The 24,353-nt window shown below is 39.9% G+C and overlaps 1 protein-coding gene across 2 annotated transcripts in view; it reads right to left on the bottom strand.

The window, feature by feature from the left end:
• The window catches only part of robo1 (roundabout, axon guidance receptor, homolog 1), a 168,708-nt gene that overhangs the window by 5,917 nt on the left and 138,438 nt on the right, over positions 1 to 24,353 (bottom strand). Inside the window, exons 15-26 of one of the 2 annotated variants that reach the window (XM_079610868.1) lie at positions 23,102 to 23,223; positions 19,664 to 19,835; positions 16,418 to 16,621; positions 13,630 to 13,656; positions 12,658 to 12,700; positions 11,175 to 11,329; positions 8,778 to 9,152; positions 7,667 to 7,777; positions 6,489 to 6,624; positions 5,680 to 5,919; positions 5,126 to 5,598; positions 4,600 to 4,761 (exon numbers count right to left, since the gene is read on the bottom strand). In XM_079610868.1, coding sequence (XP_079466994.1) covers positions 4,600 to 4,761; positions 5,126 to 5,598; positions 5,680 to 5,919; positions 6,489 to 6,624; positions 7,667 to 7,777; positions 8,778 to 9,152; positions 11,175 to 11,329; positions 12,658 to 12,700; positions 13,630 to 13,656; positions 16,418 to 16,621; positions 19,664 to 19,835; positions 23,102 to 23,223 — 2,220 coding nt within the window. Of the gene's footprint in view, positions 1 to 4,599; positions 4,765 to 5,125; positions 5,599 to 5,679; positions 5,920 to 6,488; positions 6,625 to 7,666; positions 7,778 to 8,777; positions 9,153 to 11,174; positions 11,330 to 12,657; positions 12,701 to 13,629; positions 13,657 to 16,417; positions 16,622 to 19,663; positions 19,836 to 23,101; positions 23,224 to 24,353 lie in introns of both variants that reach the window. The other variant, XM_079610867.1, reaches the window with a different exon arrangement.

Below are 24,353 nucleotides of genomic sequence, written 5' to 3'. Positions count from 1 at the left end.
CTTTCATCACTATGGAAGAATAATTTTATTGGACAGTGCAAAAAAAAAAACACGATGACGTTGGGCACTTTTTCCGCTCGGATTTGATTTATTTTTAAATTTTTTTACTGCAAAAACGCGAGGCGCAGCAGGCGGTAAAACGCGAGGAGCCTGGTGCGCATAAATAGCGCGCAATACGCTCATAGCCATAGGAAAACAATTTAAAAAAGGTGGCTCTCACTGCAAAAAACGCGTCTGGTGTGATCGTGGCCTTAATCTACAACAACAGCAGTGCAGCAGATCTATTCCATCAAGACTAAATACATTAACATTAGGGATGGGAACCGAGAACCGGTTCTTCTTCAGAACCGGTGCGCAGTGAATCGATTCCTTTGAACCGTTAGCATGCCTGCTTAACGATTCCGCTTATCGGTTCCGCTCGTTCAAATGTGACACGACGTTACACACGTGCTGCGTTGTTTTGGTTCAGAATGTAGCAAACACTGAGAAAACATGGCATCGAGCCAGAAGCGTTCTGACCGCGTCCTAACTACATGCGACGCGACGGTGCGACACGTGATAAAAAGTATAATTTTCCATGTTAATCAAAGTTTAACCAGCCGCGACGCGCAACGATTCTATTTGAAACAGATCCTATTTTACTGCGACGTCGCACTGGAACAACAATCTCAAAGTGTGGCAATGATAATATTAGGTACTATTTATGTGCTTTATTTAATGTTAGAAGCGTGTATAATGTGACTGAATATCATTTAGTGCTCCCAGCTTTGTAGCTGTAAAAACAGCAATGGCTAAGTCACATCAGATCTTGAAATTAAACAAATGGAAACAAAAACGTTCAAAATGTGAAGAAAACCTGTGTATTATTTGACAAAGTTTGTTTTAGTAACTCAATTGCCTAATCCAAATGAGCACTGTTAATATTCCAAAAGGCACAAGCTCTTCCTTAACTGTTTTCAGTCTGTGTTTTTATTTTTTATGGCACATAAATGGCAGTTTTATTTTTATTTTTTGTCCGGACCAATGAATGTGAAAATTATCAATTTGATCAGATATTAAAGCGAGTTAATACAAACAAATTTGTACTTAATTCCTCACCCCAATAAGAATCGATAAGAGAATCGATAAGGAATCGGATCGATAAGCAATATCGATAATGGAATCGGAATCGTTAAATTCTTATCAATTCCCATCCCTAATTAACATTGTCAATTACATAACCATTCTAAAAATCTTCTGAGAGTTGTCATTATAGAATAGGCATTCACGTTTTGTGAATGTTTGACAATATCTTGTGTCAGTATACGAATGCTAGGATTTGCCATACAAGTTTACGTTTTAGCTCGCTCAAGACACGCTATATTCACACATGCTTGTGTCCTTCAGAACCAGACGTTTAGCTAATTGACACCAGAACTCATTTGTCTGGCACCCGGAAGGTGCCATGGAAACACAGCTGTGCCGATGCATTGCAACCCTCCAAACAGCTGCACGCTGGAGCTCATTCCCACCGAGGTGCCGCTAGTCAGTCGAGAAACTGTGAATGACGGTTCATCACTGTCACTGGATGTCTCGACGCTTCCCGTGCCAGTTATTCAGGGTTGTTTACGATTGCTGTTCTTGTTAAATATCATCGGCTAAAAAAAGTCTGTCGGTGATGGATCCTGTAAACTTGTGCCAGGGACGATGAAACCCGATTACATTTTAAATCAACATGCCCGGAGGCACCAGATACACAAATATACCCGTTACGTAAACATTGCGTCACCAAGACGCTTGTTGACTAGTTTAAAAAGTGCTAAAATTGTGCTTGGGCGCTGCGTCAACATTTTTACACATTCAAGGTCAAAGCACACAGAGCGCGTGTCTCGGTTTGTCGGGGAGAGCTTAGCCCGCCTTCATCACTGCTCTAACACTCAGCAAAATACGAGAAGGATCAGTCGATGGTGGACGTGGATGGTTTTTCTAAGTCCTGCGGTGTCTTGCAGTAAGTCAGGCGGCGGATCGATGCCAGGGCGAGAGAGACGGGGCACATTTCACAGGAGCAGATGAGAGCCGTTAGATTTACGAGGGGTCTGTGCTTTATACTACAGCTAGCGCTACTGTCCTTATTTGCTTGTGTAGTTTCTGCGTCGCCGTTAAAGTACTAGTAAAACATGTCCTTGCTTAGGTGAAGCTTTGTCATCACAGGAATACATTACTTTTTTTAAATAGGAAACAATTGTAATATTATTTCACAGTATTGCAGTAAATACTGCAGTGAGCTGACCAACCCCAAACTATTTAAAGGTAGTGCATGTCTTTGTAATTAACTATTTATAAAATGACTTATTACCTGAGATAAGATAGTAGTTTCAAATCAATCTGAGCTGCCTAACGTACACATTGCATTCAAGCTAGCTGGCACATAAAACATATTTCTACAGATTATTTCTGTCTTCCTGTATTTTATTTTAACTTGGCTGCAGTGCAAAGAAATCAAATGGTAGCAAACCAACCGAAACCTCTAGAAAATGGCATGAGCTAGAACTAATGGGTAAATGCCATGTCAGCTTGGCTCATGAAAAGCTAAATTTAAATTATTCCTACAGCTCTCAAAAGCAAGTCTTCATTTTAAAGTTTGAAAATAACTGTCGACGTGCTTTCTAAGAATATTCATCATTCGCATTCGAAGACCTCATTGTAATATTTACATGGTCTTGAATTGATTTGCATCTAGAATTTCTTTAAAATTCTGTGTTTTCTAGTTATGCTCACAACACAAAAATATCTAATCAGCTAAAAATTGCTTTTCAATTATTGAAAAACAGCTGGAAAAGTCGTGAAATTTATCCAAACTACATATATTATGTTCCTTTCAGCCGCTTTGGTTGTCAAATATGAGTTAGAAAACATGTCGTTAGAAAAGACGTCTGACATTCCTGTAAAAAAACTTTTTTTCCCTGAAATCTGAATAAAAACTTTTAATAGAAGCATGCACAAGGAGGAACATTAGACAAAGAGAGGGAGGAACGTCTGGAAAAGACTGGCTCTTTTCTCTCCAGACAGAAGTGGAGGCAGATGAAAGGTTAACGGGGCCTTCTGGAGAGGAGTTGGAGGAGGACGAGATAATAAGCCTGGTGTCACCCAAAGCACTGAGCAAACAAGAGCAAAATTAACAGAGGCGGGAGGGATTGCATGTTTGACGCGTGGTATTTGGGGGGGTTGGTAGGCAATCTGTGTTTCCATATCATTTAGTTTTGAGTGTGTTTGTGTGAAACGCATTCAAACGACAACCTCCTCTGTGCGAAACACTGTATTTAAACCTCCCACACAGCGTAGCTCGACTAAGACCTATCAAATCAAAACACACATTCAACAGAAACTTCAGCTGACACTGACTGATCAATCTGGGTCTCTTCGGCGGCCAACAGCGAACAAAGACGAGAGAGAGAGGGAACGGAGAAGATTAGAAGAGGGGGAGGAAGAGATTATAGTGAACGGAGGGAGCGAAGGACAGATGAGAGGGGCTAGTTGATCTGATAGAGCCGACCAAGGCCTGTGTGTGTGTGTGTGTGTGATATTAAATCTTAGTGTCAACACACAAGGACAACCGACTCAATGACGAGACGCAGCAGATGAGAACGTGCGCACAAATACACACTTGCACAAAATGTGAGCAGAAATTTCGGATGTGTTTGTGAGCACTTGCTTTTTCAGTTCCACACGCATTACACACATAACTTGACCTTTCTGGAGGCTTCAGAGCTTTTCAGAAACTTGGGAACCTGCTGCAATTTCATTAGAGACTCAACAGGACTTGTCGCTTATGACACACTGTAGCTGGACGCCACTGTTCCACCCCTTCTTGCTCTCTTCTTTATATATAGTGTAGGTACTTTGCACATAATATATCTATGGAGTTTTTAATCAACATCAAGATTTTAGATTCAAATTTACTGTATATGAATGAATTATGTTAAATTCCAAAGGCTCATGAGATGAGTTTGGTTAAATTAAATATAAAAAAACATTAAAAAAAAAAAAAAAAGTTACCAAAAATGTATCATTTATAATAAATTATAAATTCATAATGTAAATGATGAATTGCATTATTATGTAATTTTAACATGTTAAATATTTAATGTTTTTTTTTAATGTTTTAACTTTGCTAACGTTTAGTCCCTTTTCTTAGAAAATATTTTAAAAATATGTTTTAATATTAAATATTAATAGTAATAATTTTCTTAAAATATTTTAAACGTATACATTTTAAGAAAAGAATAACAACAACAAATGAAATATATTATAATGTAAATCATATTTAAAATGCAAATTATATGTTTGGTAACATTTAAATGTTCAGTGTTTATTTCTTAATTTTATTTTGAATTAATCATTATAAAATACAGTTACATTTTAATGTTCCATTTTTATTATTATTTCTTAAAAAATATTCTTGGTGCAATTGTAATGTTTTTTAATTTACTTTAATTTAATTTAATTTAAATCCTCAAAAAAAAAAAAAAATAGTACACGTATTTAGTATTCATGAATCCCATCCCTATTGACAGTGTACAGAAAGCAGAATTGTGTGTGTGTGTGTGTGTGTGGACGTACCCTCTGTGTAGGCCTCTCGCCGCTGGTAGCCTGTCTGAGCAGCTGGATGTTGTTTTTGCCTCTTTAGGGGCCTCCTCTGACCCGGGGCTGCGCTAACGTTACTGTCTGTGGACACTGGGCTGCCTGGACGGTGTCCCGCAGGGAGGTTTTGGTATTTCCGTGCTGCTAGCAAATTAGAGGACAGAGAGTTTGCTTAGTTCAGCTCTATTAAAGGCTGCAGATTTGAATACAAATTAATTCAGAAGCTGTGGAACGTATAGTATTAAAGTTAGTCTCTTCATTTGAAATCATTAGCATTTAAATTCATGAGCAAATATTAACAACTTTCGGTGGAACACTTCCATATCCTCCATAATGTGGCATATCTCCAAGTGAAAATTGAATATTCTGTGGCTTTGTCCCTAAAAAATTGATTCAGGAGGAGGTTTAAAGTCTTAGGCCTTGGTTAGCAGAAAAGAAAGTTGTTTTAATTGTCCACAACAACATCAGGAATGTTTATTAAGAAATCGTATACATGTTACAGTACCTCCAGACACTGGAAGCTGATGGTGGCCTTTCCCAGGATGCTTTGCCACTCGTAGACCAGCATATTCGGCCGCAGCTGCCACGGCCTGAGCGAAATCAGCATCGGTAAAGAAAGATCCGTCTGACGAGCTGACGGCGCTGGAACGACCCGACGAGGCGTTGTCCTCCTCTGAAGCCGAGCCCCAGCCGTTGATCATAGACCCGGTGACCGAGCTCTCCAGGTCGCAGGTGCTGGAGGCCGGGGTCTGTTCCAGGCCCCGCAGGAGAGCCCTCTGCTGGGGCATGTGCTGCTGGTGAGGGTGGCTGTGGTGCTGGTGGACTCGAGCCACCTCTGCATCCGTCTCGTCGCCCTCTTCCTCGTCCTCTTCTTCCTCCAGGCCATCCGTGTCCATACCCAGGGGGCTGGAGATGTAGCCGTACGTGTGCGGCGGGGAGAGAGGGCGTGGTGGAGGGGGTGGGCTCACCAAGAGTCGCCTAACAGACGTCAAATACATCTAAACTGTAAATGCTGCAGAAGTGGTTCGAAAAGAAAAGCATTAGCGAGCTGTTGCGTACCTGCGCTCATGTAGGTCAGGGTTGTCGTGCAGCATGGGATGCATCTCCTCCTGAGGGGACGGGGTGAGGGTCGCGGTGGACTGGTGACTGTAGGACACGGCGGCAGGGGAGGAAGCCGCTCCCCGTACAGGAGGCGTGGGTCCGCGCTCCAGCTCCACCTCTTCCTCCTCCTCTTCAAGCTCATCAGGCTGCAGATACATCCGAGATGGCGGCAAAGGGCACTGCAGGTCTGTGTCATAACTGAAGACCAAACAAAAGAACATGATCACTGTGATCAGAACATAAAATAGGGACATTTTTAGAACCGTCTATCTTGAGTTTCCCACTTATATATTGTGATGTTTGTGCCAAATCATGTTAGGTTTTAATATTTACTAAACACTTTTTTATAATAATAGTAATTATATCAATCATTTATTTAAAATCATTTATCATTTATTTTTTCAATCTGCAGGAATGAGTCAAATATTGCACAACCGCAAGCCGAAATTCAAGCCCTGTAATACCAACAATATTCATACAGAGAAAATTAAACGAGTGAGTGAGGGGAGGCGGGTTTGTGTATCAACTCGCTCAAGCGAGAAAGCGTTTATTTATTCTGTGGAAAATAAGTATTGAAAGTGTTTCAGATATTGCAGTATTGATATGTATGCACTTAGTTGATTATTTCAGATGCCTTTTAAAAGACTACAATTGAAAAATGTATATATTATAGTGGCTAGAACGAGTGACAGTTACACGCCACTGCTGAAATGTGCATTATACGCATACACACCAAAAGTGAAAACCTGTTTGCGTGTTGACCTCACCTGTCGTCCATCGAGAGTGTGTATTCCTGACACGGTGGTGGATTAACCGGAGGCGGCGGCAACAGTTCGGTCCAATTCATTGTGTTCTGTTTGGCCTGTTTAGTTGTTCGCCCACCTTTTTTCTGCCCTTGACTTCCTGTAAAGCAAACAAACACAAACAGCTATAGTAGTTCTTAGCTCACAATGCCATCTGAACTCATAAATTAATTTGATTGCAAACCAAAATGGGTTTATAAACTCTGGTTCCTTTCATTTTCTGTTAGTTTGTTTGCTGAGCTTGATGCATGTGTGAAACAAATGGCACTTTTACACTCAGGAGAAGCAACATTAATGACACCCACACCATAATTTATGCGGTGTAAAACGCTTATGTGCATTATCTCTCTATTTGTAATTAACGCTGCGCTCTCCATCAAAAATGAGTCATTTTTCAAAACTAACACTCTCCATTGCCCAGAGGAGAGGTAGAGTGAGAGAACATTAAAAAGAGAAACATTGGAGGCCAATTAACAGAAAGGAATTAAAATTCAGAGCCAATGAGCTGTGAGGACCTCCACGCACTCAGACCCTCTCTTTAATTACCTGAACTTCAAATACAATATAAAAATAGATACGATGCATTACGCCAGCAGCCTTGCATACGCCGCAGAATGGGGCTCATTTATCTTTGTCCCGCAACAAACACCGGCTTTCTGACAACATTATCCCCCCTTTCTTTGAGTCGGATGGATGAAAGCCGGAGTAATTAATGACGGTGGGGCGAAACGCAAAAAGGGAGGGAGGATATCCTCCAAATCAGAAACATCCCCGGAAAATGCGGCAGACCTTAGAAATCTGCAGGGAACATGGTTTCAACTAAAGAAATTAGGAATGAGGGAGTGATGTTGCTGCCGTGTTTAAAGATATGCGGCCGTGCACCTCAGAAATCATGAGGAAGAATCACACCCTTTTGTTCTGACATAAATGTTTCTCTTTGTTCCCCGCAGTTTCTCAACAATGAGCAAACGATTTGAAAATGTCCTGTTTTGCATATGATTTACTGCCTCTTGAAGTGATGAAAAGGCTCAGAAATAATGGAAATGAAAAGAAAATGGAATAATGTGTAAATTGCGAATGTTTAGTAGGTTATGTCTGCAGGTTTTGTAAGAAATGAACCGTTGGATAGACGGATGTCTTACCAGAGGTGCTGCTTCCTCTGTCCGAGCTGCTGTAGGTTCCTCCTGTGAGGACGTCCTGGGCCTGGTTATAGGGGATGGTGACTGAGATGGGACCCTCACCTCGGTAGTGGTCTAAGGGGTTACAGTCAAGAGATTGAGTTTTTATTATACGTCCAGGTGAGGCATTATATACCAGAGTAACTGAATAAAAGTTATTTTGTGAACTAGACAAATTAAAAGCTCTTATAAAAGCGGACACTTTAAAAGAGAATGAATCAGAGTGGAACATCAGACATTTGAGTGGTAAAAGGTTACAAAAGGGTTTCAGTTATAAGCGGTTATGACTTGTTGGTGACTGGTTTCAATTGTCTACCAAGTGTGAAATATCACACCCACACACACAGTTAGATTCATGCAAGTTGAGTTATAAAGCAAACACAATTACCTTTTTAGTGGCACAATATAAAGCAGCAGATAATGGATAGCTTTGAGCTTGAGTTACATTCCCCCTTATTTGTACAGTAATCTAAGATCTCTGGCTTCACACTGTTCTGAGACATCCGACACTTCACAGCCTCCTCTTTACCTTCATCCCCATCCAAACAGTGAAACAACAGCTATAAATATGGATTAAGTTGACTAGCAGAGCGTCGAGTTAAATTACACACATTCGCAACACGAGCAGCCGTGACAGATATAAAAGGGGTTAGAAAGTGAAAGAGCCCCATGTAAAGGTGCCAGAGATGCTATTAAGTATCAAGATTGTGTAACACTTTTATTACGGTCTGAATATGAGGAGACAATTGTTCAACAAGACAAAAAGAGCAACAATTTGATGATGCACCTTTGTGGTAAAGCGAGAAACCATGGCATGTGTTTCCTTGAAGACTTTGAACTAGTCCTCACAATCAAATCTGAATAAATCGGCGTACTCTTTTTGGCTACTGTCTGAATATGAGGAGACGACTGAATAACAAGACCCGAAGTGCAGCAATTTGATGACACACCTTTGTGGTAAACCCAGAAACCATGGCATGGGTTTCTTTGAAGATTTTGAACTAGTCTTCACGATCAAATCTGAATAAATCTGCTTTAATTTTTTTGGGACCGCAATTAAATCCACAGAACTCACCCTTGTTCAGTTTGTTTTGTTCCATGACGTTATACTGCAGTGGCGTGTTGATGTCGGACTGTTTCTGAGGCGTTCCCTGGCTGCTCTTCCAGCTCTGCTTCTCGTTAAGGTCGGCACTTCCTCCTCCACTGCCGCAGCTACTGCTGTTCATGTTGTTGTTGGCCAGGCTGGACTGGATGAGCTGGGTGGTGGCATAGGGCGTGGGCTGACCACCGGGTCCCACGAAACGGCCGTCCTTCAGGTTGGGGCTGTTGAAGGTCTTCATCTCGTTGATCTTGTTGGAGAGGTCCACGTCGCTGTAAAGGCCCGTGTCTGGAGCCAGCAGGTTGCTGGCCTTGTTGTCCATTTGGTTGCTGTAGTTGGCAATGCAGTCAGCTGGACGATAGAAGGAGGGGTAAGACATTTTGATAGCCAAAGGACTTAGTAGACTATGGATGAAACTGGATTGAAAACTAATGGATGAAACTCATGGAGCGAAGACACTAGGTTGGTTTTAAAATGCAGATTAGCTTTAAAACCGAGAATGATGTTTTCAGACATAAAGGCTACAGAAATTTCTAAGATGATGTGGATCACCCGAAATTCAAAAACTAAGATAAAACTCCCTGATAGCGTACAATTTATTTTTTCCCTACAGCTTTTCCCTCGTCCACGACACAAGCCAAGCGTGTCACTTTGAGTTTCTCGAGCAGCCGCGCGAAAGGCATCCCGGCTCATCAAGCAGGATGTTCCAACACGTCCGAATCAAAAGCCTCCAAAACGAGGAACGCTGTAAAAGCCCATCCTCTGACAGATCCAATTTTCCCCGGCTCATAAAATATTCAAATCCTCCCTGGAATCTCAGCAAGAAGCTTGGCGCGTAAATACCGCGGCCTGCCATTGGACAGATTTCGAGCGTAGCTCATGTTTCCATAAGAAGGAACGGCTCTGCACTTCAAAGGTTGACGTATCAATGATAAAAGATCCCATGGAATGAGACAAACTAAGTCGTAAGTCTTTCCAGAGAAGCCCTGTGGGTACTGATCCGGTTAATATCCTGGAGATTTTTTAGTATTTGGCACACCAGGCAAGCGGGTGTCAAGCTTTTAACATGTCATGCTGTGAGAATCACTCAACATTTATCCTTCATTCCTGCTTTGATGAAGGCGACATGGATAGCAATCTGTTAGTGAAAACACTCCAAATAAACGGATATCAAAGGTAAAGCAAAGCTTTTGGTTTAGAATAGCCCCATCTATGGTTTCTATGAATGGTATGAACAAACACAAAGCCTAATCCTCAGGTCTACCCATGAATATGGGAGCAAATTTCTTATATTCAATAGAAAGACATTTTCTAAAAGGATTGGATCCATTTAAGGGTTCTGTAATGAATGAAATGCTCTTAGCCAATGGCTTAGTCACACAAGCTGATATCTGGGAACAAAAAAAGCTCTTGTAGTAACGTTTAAATATCATTAAATGAACCAACAGTGACACCGCTGTCCAAACTAAGACTTGCTTTGTGAAAACTGGGTGACTGTAAATTAACACTACTTTGTCACTTTCAGTGTGTGTGTCTCTTTGGACTCACGAGTCAACCTGGCGTTCTTTTGTTTGTAAAGTAACTTGCTGACTCCTGAAATAAAGCCACCTGGAGGTGCTCCATCACTCCTCCTCTTTCCTCGCCCTTTCTTTTTCTTTTCTTTTTTCTCTCTCAGGTCTATTTTGACCTCTGTTACTACTCCTGGTTTCCTGAATAAGCGAGCACTTAGAGAAACTGCATTAAAAGGTTCTAACGGCGGTATGGAAATCAGGCGGCTGATTGGATTAGCTGGACTACAGCCTGCAGGGCCTTTTCAATATCGGGAGCTTTTATTTTCCCTAAAACATTCACGTTCCAACAAATCACACACAGTCGTGTGTCAAAGGAAGGACACAATACTTATATTGCATTCCATTAAACCTGGAAAGTTGGAATTTCCTGCTTGGAACGGTGCAATAGAACGCCACTTCTTCCAAGTTGGAAACTTCAGTTGAAATTAATAAGCCAAAACTTCAATGAGATTTAGGAAAATGGCATTGCACGAACACGGTGATAAAAGAGGGAAATGAACACCGTTAATGGTAATTGGTTGCTTTAAATCAAATAAAACACATCATTTAGTCACAGTTACCATAATAAACCCTGTTTAGCAAGTCTTTTCCTCAATTGTAAGTAACTCTTTTCCTCAGTTGACGCTTTGGGTAAAAGCGCTTACTAAATGAATAAATGTGAAAAATAATCTCTATCGATAATCATAATTTTGTTTCTTTAAACATCAGCTTCCATGCATTTTAAACTAAAATGCTACATGTTTGGAAGTGCGAGATAAAGTGGAATATTTGTACACCACTACACACTTGCACACAGGCTTACCTGGGCGGCTGTAGGTGGCCAGGTTGCTGTCGCTGTTTCCGTTGCTCCCGGTGCAGCAGTTGATGGTGCAATCGTTGTGATTGGAGCAGCTGTTGGGCCAGGTGTCCGCAAGCCAGGGCTGGGTTGCCGATTCACCTATATTCAATAAACCCGGCCTAAAAAACACAGACACAATGTGATTTATTGCAAACTTTAATTTGGAAACGGTAAATACACAAAGTATGATCGTGATCAGTTGTACTCAGTCTTGTTTTAATTAGGTTTTTAGACTTTTTGTGACTTTTAATTGACTCAATACAGGCAGGAATCATTTGAGGCCAATGCAGTAACATTGAAGTTTTAGGGCTGGGCTAAATGGTTGTCTGACCAATGGCAGGCAGAGGGAAAACCATTCCATTTGGTGGTGCAGAAATGACACGCTTCAGCTTTAAATAAGAAGCCCATCCCATCTTCTTCTATCCCAGTGCATCTCTCAGGGTTGTATCTGTGCTAAATGGATTGTGTTTGCTTGAGTTGCTCATGGCTGATGACACCGTTTCCCTGAGGCCTCGTGACCGTTAGATCTCTGTGTGGATTACCCAAGCGCTGGAGAACATTGCTGCTCCAGCCTGGGAAAGAAAAACACGAATTAACCGAGCCATCGCTAAAGGAAGAGCTCGGAGCTCCAAGCGCATGCCAGGGTGTCACAGTCAATCACCATGATCTCAAGAGCTGGAGAAGGCTCTGGATAAACTCATATATGAATACACACAGAGCCGTAGTAACCGTTTCTATCAAATCTTGCACTTGAAGTCAGTGGTATGAGATTTTATATATCAAAACACTGGCTTTTGTTAGACAATTGGCTAATGTGATAAAACAAGGTCACATTAAAATGATTCTGAGGAAACAGGGATTCAGAGAGAGGTTTTTTTTTTTAGGGACGTTTATCAAAGGCATAAAAAGAACATCAAAGAAAGAGTTTTGTGCAATGTGATGCTTCAAAGCAAGCGCTCGTGCCTTATATCCCTGCAGCATGGTCTGTCTCTTTCTTGTATTTTTCTAACAGACTCTTTAAGCTTCAAAACCGGCGTAAACCTTTCCTCCAGGCAAGGGCAAAGACCTCCTCAATGAAAAGCTAGACTCTAAAAGACGACATAAAGGGGACGACACTCTAAGTATCGTCTGCAACTATTCAAACAAGGACAAAGATGTCACACATGCACAACTGCACATGAGCATGGGTGCACCTGCATGCACAATTATTGCATTAACATGGTCGAAACGAAGGGCTTTTGTCTCATCTGGGCTCTGCAGGACTCCGTCTCAATGTACAACCTCCAAAGGCGTCTTTGCCAAGACAAAAATGCCCCCTAGTGTCAACAAAATGCAACTACACTACAGTACACACCCTCCACATGGACATTGTTGGCTTCTAATGAATATTAGCGTGGCTATTTTAAGGTGTTAAATAACAAAATGTGTTTTTTTAAGAACATCTCACCTTCCCGCACTGCTGACGGCCTCTCCTCCTCTCTGATAGGCCACTGTAGATAAAATGAATTACATTAATGTAGAAAAAACAACATACAAAACATTTAAAATGTGTCCTTTTGTGTTCCACAGAAAAAAAGTAAGTCATACAGGTTTGGAAAATAACGTGGATGAATAAATGATGGCATATTTTTAACAATTTCAAGCTAAGAATGCTCATCCATGCTTTGTATATTTTCTTTCATATCTTGCAAGCCCCTGTGTTTCATTTAAAACCAGTAAGCGTGTGGAAATAAAGCTTAATAAAGCTATTAAAAACAAGCGTTCTCTTTCCCAATCCTCCGCGCCTCTCTTGCCCCTTTAACAAAAAACTCCCAAAACTAGGTGAGTCAACAGCAGTTACAGAAAGATTGCACGAGATGAAAAATAATGAAAGGGTCCAAGTGTCTTTCTCTGGCATGTAAAAGTCATCCGAGTTCAATCCTCACGCTAGGCCAGTTCCTCTCTTCGCCTAATTGGCCACAAAACTTCTGATGTCACAGCTTCCTATCCAGCGTTAGCGCTTTGATCAGCTCCTTTGCCAGTTCTAACAGCCCTCTTTAGTCAAGCACTCTTCTCTTTAAGCACTTTCCTCCCTCTCCGTCTTTTATTTTTGACTTCTTTTTATGCTGACAAGTCCATGCGACTGAAGTTCTCTTTGATTATCCATGTAAACCTCAGACTGGGGTTCCTTTCTTGTGGCGAGATGTATTTTTAAAGAGAGGCCGTGCCTCCCACACTTTCGCCTGGTGGTGTCATATTTGTTTTGAGTTCTGCTGGGCAGAACGAACGTGACTGAAGCCAGTCTTGAGGGACACTTCATTACAATGGCTGGAAAGCATTACACTGCAGTGCACTTTCCAACTCCGCTGGGCAGGAAGTCGTCACACTCTAGGGATTGTGGGAGTTATGTGCATATGTGCTGTGAGGAAGGTGTGATTACCTGTGGGGGTGAAGGTGAAGGAGGGCACTGCAGACACAGAACAAAAGGGAAAGAAAAAGAATGTATTATTCATCAGATTCAGATTTAGAATTGTTATTATTCAAAAAAATAAATGATTCATCATAGCAGTACTGTGCAGTTATTGGAAAAAGTTTTCAATAAAGGCATTTGTCGTCATATTTTAGAGTCTCTGATGTAACAGGTCTGTTACCAATTACACAGAACATTAAAACCTCATCATAAATACAGAGTTCATTTCATGCTTCTTGTCATCTGATCTCTGTGGTTTTACAGTTGTGGTTTTGTGTGTTTGATTCACTCTATATATCTGTATAGAGGAGAAAATATTGATATATAGAATGTTGGGTATTCAGAGTGGTTGCTTATACTCGTCCAAGTAAAAAGAGCTCTCTTTTTATATATTTTGGTCCCTATACTGTGTAAATCTATAGAATTTTCCCCTCAATTTATATGAATTTGTATCATCCACCAAGTGAAAATAGCTAGTTTGATTACAATATCAATAGTGATACTGATCCTTGCCACAAAAGCTTGACTAAATGTAATTTAAAACGATAAAAAATTGTTTTATTATATTATATAGTATTATTAAAATAAATTATTCATATAATTATATTAATAGAATGCATTTATTTTAATGCACATTTTTTTATCTATTATTTTAATAAACATTTTTTATTTATATTACTTAAATTTAATTTATATAAAAAATATGAATCATAACAGTAATATATATTATACTAGCGTATATTATATTATATTATATTAATCCAGACACGTAACATCAGATGGCAAGCTTTCGTGCAAGGCTGCACTTTATTAACTTAGACTTAAATCTATTATAACACATGCCCCTCGTTCTGATCTAAAATCTAGTTTCTTTCATGTTGATCAAAGGCTCCAATAAGCAGATGAACACGGCTGAATCAATCTGAGCGATATGGGGTCAGAATTCATAATAAACAGCCCATCAGAAACATCAAAGTATCAGCGCAGGAAGCTGTTGCGCGTGATCCCGTCAGGATTGTTTTTTTGGCAGCGTTACATCGATACATCAGAATCCAACACCTGCTGTCTTCACCTTCTCATCTTCGCATATTTACGGGAAAACAACCTTTAAAATCGTCAGTCGCCGCCGTCCTTTTCAAATGTCACGTTTATCGGCTGCGCTCGTCTGGTTCTTGGCAGTGCTCTGAGAAAAGATGAGTCTAATAGATTGGCCCGTTTTTTTTTTGATGATTTTTATCCTGTATGCACGATGGTTTTGAAGCAGAAGTAGATTGACGCTTGGCAGGCCAAATGCAGCATGGGAAAAAAAGATCATTTGATGGACGATAAGTGAATCGAAATCTCGGAGGTCTGGGGATGATCTGTGTATTTAAACAATTTATCACACACTCACAGGTAAACGCACACGCACATACTCACTCACACACGCTGCAAGATTATACATCTCTCCCGGCCGCATCACCCCGTTCCACCCGGAAAACAGATTACCACTTCATGTGTTTACTGTTATCCACCTTTGCTCAAACACGCTCACGCTTAAGAGACTTGCAGCAACCGGTTCAAACATGGCAACCTGTGGATTCTTGTGACTTGCAGAGCAATACAGGAAGTGGGAACGTCTTTAGTAGATCAAGAAACACTAAAACCAGAGGCCCTTCATTGTGTTAAAAGTCCCTTTTTCAGGCACAAGAGACACTACTTTTTGACATACTTTCTAATAAGTTTATACTATCATGCACAATGTTATTGTTTCTAAGCTTCCAAGACTACATAGCATGGTTATAACTAACTACACTAAGAGATGACTAGACTAAATAACATTTAGTCTGCAAGCCATACAAGCACACGCCCACATGTAATCCTTATAACGTTTTTGTGTTGTGTAAGATATGTTCTATATAATTCCACTAGCATTTAGAAAGAATGTCTCTTCAAAAGTCAATCTCGTGCGGCCGTCGAAACAAGAAGCTGTCGAGTCATCCTGGTAAATAAATTCAGGTGCTCTCAACCTTGAAAAATGGACACATTCATTTTGGCTTTTTTTTGTGCTCTTGTGGTCGACACGTTCAATTAAGTTGAATGCGGCCCAGCCTTGGGAGTCTATGAATGCTAACGCTAATGAATGGGCTTGGATCTTTTCCTTTAGATTCCTGCCAATAAACATTCCATTAGCTTCATGTCCTTGAGACACGCTAGCTATAGCAGCATTGTTCCGCTCACCATCTCTGTCATCTCTTCAATGAAGGAGAAAACGGAAAGAAAGCTCTGAATTCTGACTGTAAGGAATCCATTGTGATTCATCAGGGTCAAAAGAGGAAACGGATTTTTAAAACGCCGGACCACAGGGAGAAAAAAAAGGCAATGAAGGGATCAGACTCATTTACAGACTTAGTATTTTCATACTAGCTTTAATAAAAGAGCCTGGCATTTGAGATTAAACCGGAGACGACACAAGCCAAACACGACCAGAGAAAGAAAAAAAAACAGTCGATAGTGAAACGATCAAACATCTGCCTCTGACTAACACAAGAACACACAGACTCCATATTAAAAGATCAGTTGGATTTTTTTCTCCGTTTCAGATGAGACGCACGCCACGCCTTAATAATAGCTCATAAACTCATAATTATTAGGTTGGGGTGACTTACTGATTTTATGTATTTTTAAATGGTTATATGCGAATACACTGTCAAATCAGTAGTTTAGCATGAGCAGCGCTAACAGAAACGTTCTGAGCCTCGGAAGTGAGCGGACTGACCTTTGCGGATGCCGGCGTAGCTGCTGCTCAGGCCGTTTCTCTTCTTACGGTGACGGTAGAGCCAGATGCTGAAGACCATGAGGATGATCCAGCAGGCTGCGCCGATGCCTGCGATGAAGGCCGGCTGGCGGACCACGTCCGAGATCTGCTGAGAAATCGTGTTCTCGTCGTCCAGCGGCGGCGGGAGAACACGACCTGACGAGTCTGAAATAGTAATATGAAATATTTGACATAAACATATCACTGATGCAAAAAAAAAGAGGAATATTCCAGGTTAAATATACCTTTAGCAAAAAGTGTTTTGTACTTTTCAATCCAATTGTAGATACATTTAATATTAAAGTCAATAAACAATATTTTTTCGCATGTCAGAACTTGTCTAACCCACAATATTCCTTTGAATGTATCACATATTTTACAGATGATAATATTAACAACAATTATTTTGATATCAAAGCAGCAACAGAAAAGAACAGCTTAATCTAGTGCGGTTCATTTCGCTAGAAATCGTATTCATGATTAATAACGTGAATTTTGTTAAAGTTGACTTCAAACTGGAATAAGAATTAGAATGGAAAATTCAGTGCTTTTATCTATTATGTAAAAGATCAATTATTAATGACAAGACATTGTCTGTCTGCAACCAAAAAAAAAAGCAACTTCCCTCTCTTATTCTTTTTTTACATTAAAGAGAAACTAGGGCTGTCGACCCAAAATAAATTTCATTCTGTTTGACTTGTTTTCCTCTTCCTCCCTGTTTCATGTGGGCATCACTTTCATCATTTGACTATGTTCAGTTTTTTTTTCAGCCGGGGGGCAAACAGGTTCCACCGAAACCTGAGCATCTCTTCCTCACCCCCCCTGTATTCCCTGCTCTGTTTTTTGTTAGTCTGTTCTTTGTGCTTCCTGTCTCGGAGGTTTTGTTTGTTGTTTGGTCGTGACTGAGACTCCGCTGAGAAGCTAGGCCAGGACAGGTGCGTAGGCTGCAGAGATGCAAGAAAGCCCACGGTGTGACAAATGCTTTCGAGACCATCATCCTCTGCTTCCAGTGGCCCTCTTTTACCTCGGCGTAAGGCCACAGAAGCACACTCAGCAGGGGAATCAGCGGCGGTGAATGCAGTCAGATCAGTCACTCATCCCACACTGCAAACCCACCGCCTCTGTATGTGAGCTTACAGCTCAACTCTGCACTAGCAAACATCTTTCAAAGTGGGACATGTATTAGAATTACCCACAGCGTGCTCATTAATTTTTAGTTATATTTATTCTTACAGTATGTATTTTTGAGGTAGTATTGTATTTTATTACATTCAGGGTTTAAAATGAACAACCACCAAATGCGGGTAAAGATCAACTGTGGCGGGTAACGCCGTCAAATCACTTGCCAATTTGGCGTGTTAATTATTATGTTTACGCACTTTGCTGGGGAAGTTCGTATAAGCCAAATCTGCGCATATTTAGCGCAAACACTCAACTCGTGAATCATCATGATATATTAAATACAGCGTATTGCTCAGAATCTGCACATATCTGGCTTACTTGAACACGCCTGTTACTACGCAACAAATAACAGCGCGCTTGTTCATTTGCATTGAAGCAATAGCGACGATTAAAAAGCATTTGGTTAACAGAAAAAACATTGTTATTCTAGTATATCACTGTTCTTTTGTTATGTTATTTGTACTGTATTGATCTGTCCACCTAAAACACATTTTTGGTGAAAAGGATGAGGATGAAAGAGGAAGGGAGGAGATGGCTGAATGACAGGATTTTGTTTGAATAAGAAATGAATGGATGAAATCCAAATTTTATAATAATAACAACTATATATATATATAAAATATCAAACCCTGAATACATTATATTAGTGTTTTAATGAAGATGCTACATAAATGTGTTTATTTCGTTACATAGTTGAAAGATTTATGTGTGTTACATATACTTTATAAGTCTTGGTTGTGGCGAATAAAGTTGAAGTACTTGGAGTTTCCACAGTTATATACCACACCGTTCATCATTTTCAGTAAAGTGAGTACATATCAAACGATGTGTAACCGACAAAGCAATAGTGACACATGGTGAAAACATTGTTCCTCACACTTGTGTGTTGAGGCATTACTGTCGGATCCAATGTAGTCGTCACTGCATCATCTTTCGTTTTCAGTCTCTCTGAAAATCCTGCGTCGAACTGTGTCTTGTTTAAAGACGAACCCGCAGTAAAATGAGGCGAACACACCAACATTGTCTTGCTTTGTTATTAAAAATAAAGTTCATCCATGGTTGGGATCTCAAGGAAGACAGAAGTTGCTTGAGTAATCCTGTGTTTGCGTCTCTCTTATTTACTAGTATGACATGTGACTAATATGTGGGCGGGGCTAAAGAGGCAATATGTCGAAGTAGGCGTCTATCTTTCGTCGCACTATTACATCATACTTGGTTTCAATAAGAGCTGGGGGGTTTTTTTGCTAGCAAGGAAGTTTTGAGTTCTGAAACTTACAGGGTATTTTATAGTACATGATTGACCTCTTAAATGTCAAAAAGTCAAGGATAATGTGATTTCTCAATTGACGACTCCTTTAAAAACCAGCACATTCTACAACTGAGAACATTTACTGTAAGTTCAAAAAGTGATCAACCGTTTTCCCTAGTGTACTTTAATGGACGTGTCTCTCTTTGTGCATCCATCAGGGTTTCAGAATACGATTTAATCTCTTCCTGTCAGACATCTGACTGTAAACTAGTCTCTGACGGCACTGTGATTGTCGTCTTATTAAAATCTGATCTGTATAACCGGATGGCCTATTATCCACCTGTATGCACTGGCACAATACCAGGCTGTGCCACAATCATTTCCATTCAGAGCGGTTTAACGGTTGCCACCGATGTCTTGAGGCTGAACAAGTTAAAGCTGGTGAGTTTATGAAGAGATAAACTTTTAAAGCAATTAAAGGCTTTAAACTGCACCTTATGTCTCCTTTATTCTCTGAAGAGAATGAGAACTCTGATAAGGTTGGTTTTGTAAATTACATACATTTTGGTGGCTAACCACAAGGCAAGTTACAACCGTGCCGTTCACAGTACGTTTTTTTCTAATAATGTCCATTATCATCAACCTTTCCAGTCATAATAACACAGCCGGCTGTTAAAAAGGGCTTAGCTGTATCACTGTTTGTTGTGTTTCAGTAACACATTATCAAGAGAATATTGTGCGCAGTGTTCAATCCGAACAACGTAAAGCGGACTCACCCAGTTGGAAGGACGTGGCCTCGCTCTTGACCCCGGGACCAGCCCCGGTGCTGGCTGACACCTCCACCCTGTACGTGACCCCCGCGACCAGGCCGGGAATCAGAAGCGAGTGTGTGGAACCGTCCACAGTGCGGTTAATGTGGTATCGGCTTTCGTTACCAAGACACCAGATCTGAGGGAGGAAACGTGAAGAAAACAGGATGGGAGACAAGCGTTTAGCACTTAATAAAAAAGGATTTATGTTGAATAACAAGTCTGTTCTGAACGAGTGAACCTTTTTAAGTGATGCTGACACAGACTAACCGGTCAAAAGTCGTACTATTTTGCACATCTTCAAGAAAAGTCTTTAAAACTTTGAAATAACACAAATTGAAGTATAGGAATGATGTAGTGCCCACAATATTGTTTTAGTTACAAATAAAACGTTCATTAAACTAAAGAAATTAAAATGTAGGATTTATTAATTTTGTTTACTTATTTAATCAAATAACTAATTTAAAGCAAAGTCTTTTGAACTAAATAGTTTTATGATCATAAGAAGAATACATTTAGTAAAGTGTGTCCAAACCTTTGTGTAAAATTATTCTCTTTTTTTTTATTAATTTAATTGTATATTTTGTTTAAAAAACGAATTTCAAACATTTAAAGAAGTCTTTAGAACAACATATTTTTAATATCAAGAGAAGCATAAATTCACTCAGGTGAGACCAAACCTTTGTGTAAAAATATTTGTATTATTATTAATTAATTTATATATTTTGTCTAAAAAGGTCTTTAGAACAAAATATGTTTAATATAAAGAGAAGCATAAATGAAGTGTCCTACAGGTATGTCTAAAATTATAATTTTATTTGTGTCTAAAAACTAATCTCATGCATTAAAACATGTTTTGATCAAAATATCTGAAAAGAATCCATTCATTTAAGTGTGTCCAAACTTTTGTTTGCAAATCAAATCAATTGTTTGTAAGTCAATCAATTTGAATGTTACCATCAGACAGGGTTGCCAAGTCTGCGATTTTCCAGCGGAATTAAGCTACATTTAAACTGTCGCCGTATGTTGATTTAAAGATTTGACATGTGTGACCCTGGACCTCAAAACCAGTCACATGTCGCATGGATATATTTGTGGCAATAGCCAACAATACATTGTATGAGTCAAATTATAGATTTTTCTTTTATGCCAAAAATCATTAGGATATTAAGTAAAGATCATGGTCCATGAAGATATTTTATACATTTCCTACCGTAAATATATAAAACATTTATTTTTGTGAGTGAATGCAGCACAATCATGAACATAAATGGACAACTTTAAAGGCGATTTTCTCAATGTTCTTTTTTTTTTTTGCAACCTCAGATTCCAGATTTTCAAATAGTTGTATCTCTGCCAAATATTGTCTTATCCTTACCATACATCGATGGAAAGCTTATTTATTCAGCTTTCAAATGATGTACATCTCAACAATTTCAAAATTGTGACCCATGTGACTGGTTTTGTGCTCCAGGGTCACATATTGCATATTTGACTGAAAAACTTGTATAGAAAAAAGTTATATTGGACTAATGATCACTATGATATAGTGGTGTTTACTTAGCATAACAGTGATTGTAAAATATGTATATTAGGTATTGAAATGGCATATTTTGAATGTGTCCATGGATATCTGGGACATAGTCGTTGGGCTATAGTTTTGTAACGCAGATCTGGCAACCTTATCTTCATCCTGGATAAATTCACACACTATCATGTAGCGCTAAAGTTGAGACGTGTCATGAAAACAAGATCCACCACCTACAATAACACTCCCTATCTGTGGTCCCGACATCCCGTCTGTTTTTCCCTGACATGAAAATGCAGTTTTCTTTGTTTTCATTGCGCGCAGTGAACCCTGGTCTGTTTCCTCCTCTCGGGAAGCTCAGCCAGCCGTGCCGTCCAAATGAGCGTCAAAGTGTGTGTGCGACCCTGTGCGTGAGCAGAGCTTGGATCAGCCACCCTCACCCTAACACAATCACAGGCCCGGCAGGGGTCCCATTCACCGGAGTGAAATGTGATATAGCCCCCTCTCTGACCGCCTAACTTCCATTATAGGGTCAGCGCACAGATCTACACTGAGCTCTACGGAATCACACATAGAAACAAAATGCTTTTTTACATGTTTTTCCATGCTGACGTCCCTCTTTTCGGAAACGCTAACCAGATTTAGACATCCCCGAAGGCTTCGAAGGGCAAAAAAAAAGTGGATTAAGTGTAAAAAGAGCAAAAGTGAGGTAACGAGAAAGGACGGATTCTGAAGTTCTCCTGAGGCACAACGGGGCAGAAAAAAAATAAGTGTGCGAGAAAAGTGATTAGCGAAAAATCCTCCTCCGCCCAATTTAACAAGCATGAAATTACTCACTACCTTCTCTTACACTGCCTGAAAACATTTACCTGGAAAATGAACTGGGACTGAACGACTCAAACCGAGCCTCTTCCCGTCAGCCGCGGCCTACGAACTAAACGCTGAAATGCCGCAAACCCATTAAAACATGAGCGCCTGAGTGGAATATCGTATGAGATGCGCTCTGTTATCTTGTTTGGACAAGAAAAGCACATAAAGACACGCAGAAAGAGAATAAAGGACGGAGAGTATACACTAGGAAATTGTTCCTGCAATCATAATTGTATGTCTAGTCATATTGCAAAAGTACATAATAGCAAAGGCGGCACTAAAAGAGACAAAGCGTCTACAAATAAAAACATAATTTATATATTTTCTTTAGGAAAAATAACGTACCATGTTTAAAAGGGAACATTTTGCCACATTAAGCAGTCAAATAGATATTTTGGTCAAAAAGACCATCAATAAAATATATTAAAAAACCGTATTATATACACTTCATAGCAATAAGTATATACTGTGTCTTACATATATATATATATATATATATATATATATATATATATATATATATATATATATATAAAGCTATATACACTTACTACATTGCAATATAAGTATATACTGTATGTATATATATATATATATATATATATATATATATATATATATATATATATATATATAAACCTACAAATATATCAAAACATGCTTATAAGGGAATGTTTTGGCACATTGTTATCCAGGATTATGGAAAACAGCCTATATGAGCCTATACTCCCCCTCTGAGCACATCTGTCTGGCGAAGGTTGTGGTAACTCCTCATGTTAACCACTAGATGGCAGCATGTCACAACAACTAAAAACCCCTCAAAAAAATCAAACCAGTATCCACTAAACTATCTCCATCCATTCACCACCAGCACATCGTAAAATGAACAGACTGTAACCCAGTAAATATAATTTCCTCTTCCACTTCCTATTTCCTTCCTCTACTTCCATCCTTCACTCTATTGTTTTTTTCCCCACCACACTCTCTTTGTTTCGTCTGGTTCGTACCTTATACTCCTGCACCAGGCCGTTCTGCTCCTCCTCTGGGGGCGGTTGCCAGGATACCAGGATCGTTGTGCCGTTGTCTCCGCTTCCTGTTACGGTGACCCCCCGGGGAGCGGCACTGGGCGCTGCGATAAGAGACACGAGCGGGATGTTACACACACCTTACAACATCCACGTGTGTTTGTGCATGTGCATCTACGTTCTTAACACCTTCAATTATGCACATTTCACACACGTGTGCACTTATAAACAAACATTATGTACACATGCATATGGACTATATGTCTCAGTGCAATAGCTTGTGTATATGTGTGTGTTCTCCGAAACACATGTAAGCACTCATTTTAATAGTACACACTCAGCGGTATTAGTGAACTTGAATAATGAGCGGCGACTGCCAAGCAACATGATTCGGGCGTCGCAGTGCCAGATGCCTACTTGAGCTCAGGGTGAACAGAACGCTGTCACTGTACTTCACACAACTATTATCCACTTAATACAGACATCAGTGTTAACACAAAGCCCTGGAGTGAAACATTTGTTTTGCGTTTGCCGTCATTTCAATTTGTGTTTCAAACTAAAAAAAGCAGGCGCACAGACAGGAAAAGTTGGAGCAAAGCTCGCGCGCCGGCGTTCTCCAGAGCCACAGACGGACACACCCTCAGAACAATTAGCACAGCAGTCGTTTGAGCTCGCGCTCGTTGGCTTCTCGCTGTTGGCTGCTTGGCTTCTCCTTTTAAATGGCCTGCTTTGCCCTCCCTCATGGGCCGCAGACCACACGTTAACATAAATGAGAACTACTGAACGCAGGCGAACGCCTTTCTTACTCTAGAGAGGCCCGAATGTAGCCTGTGAATGTGTTCGAAACAAACCCACAGGAAGCCTTGAATGGACAAAAACTCACTGAATTATGCCAAAGTGCCAGTTTTGTTGAGTATCCTCATGAGAGCAGTCTTAAATGAGTTAAATGAAGTCTTAAAAGAACGTAAAGAGTTGTGAGAAAATAGGATGTGCATCAGATCCGCGTCATCTTAAAGGGACAGCAGGCTAATACAACTTGCTGCTGTCTGTCATTAAGGGTAATCGAAAAAATAAAAATAAATCACTCACTGCTCTTGACTGAATAACTTTCGTATTCGGATAAAATTAATCTATATTTAATTCATAATATATGCAGTGAAGACTGAGAAGCGTTTGATAACTTTACTCAATTTCAGTATGTTTCCTACACGTTATATCAAATATTTAAAATATA

The sequence above is a fragment of the Phoxinus phoxinus genome (assembly GCF_949152265.1).
Source record: "Phoxinus phoxinus genome assembly, chromosome: 4".
In the NCBI taxonomy this organism is placed as follows: Eukaryota; Metazoa; Chordata; class Actinopteri; order Cypriniformes; family Leuciscidae; genus Phoxinus; species Phoxinus phoxinus.
This window is presented reverse-complemented; position numbering and strand designations above follow the sequence as displayed.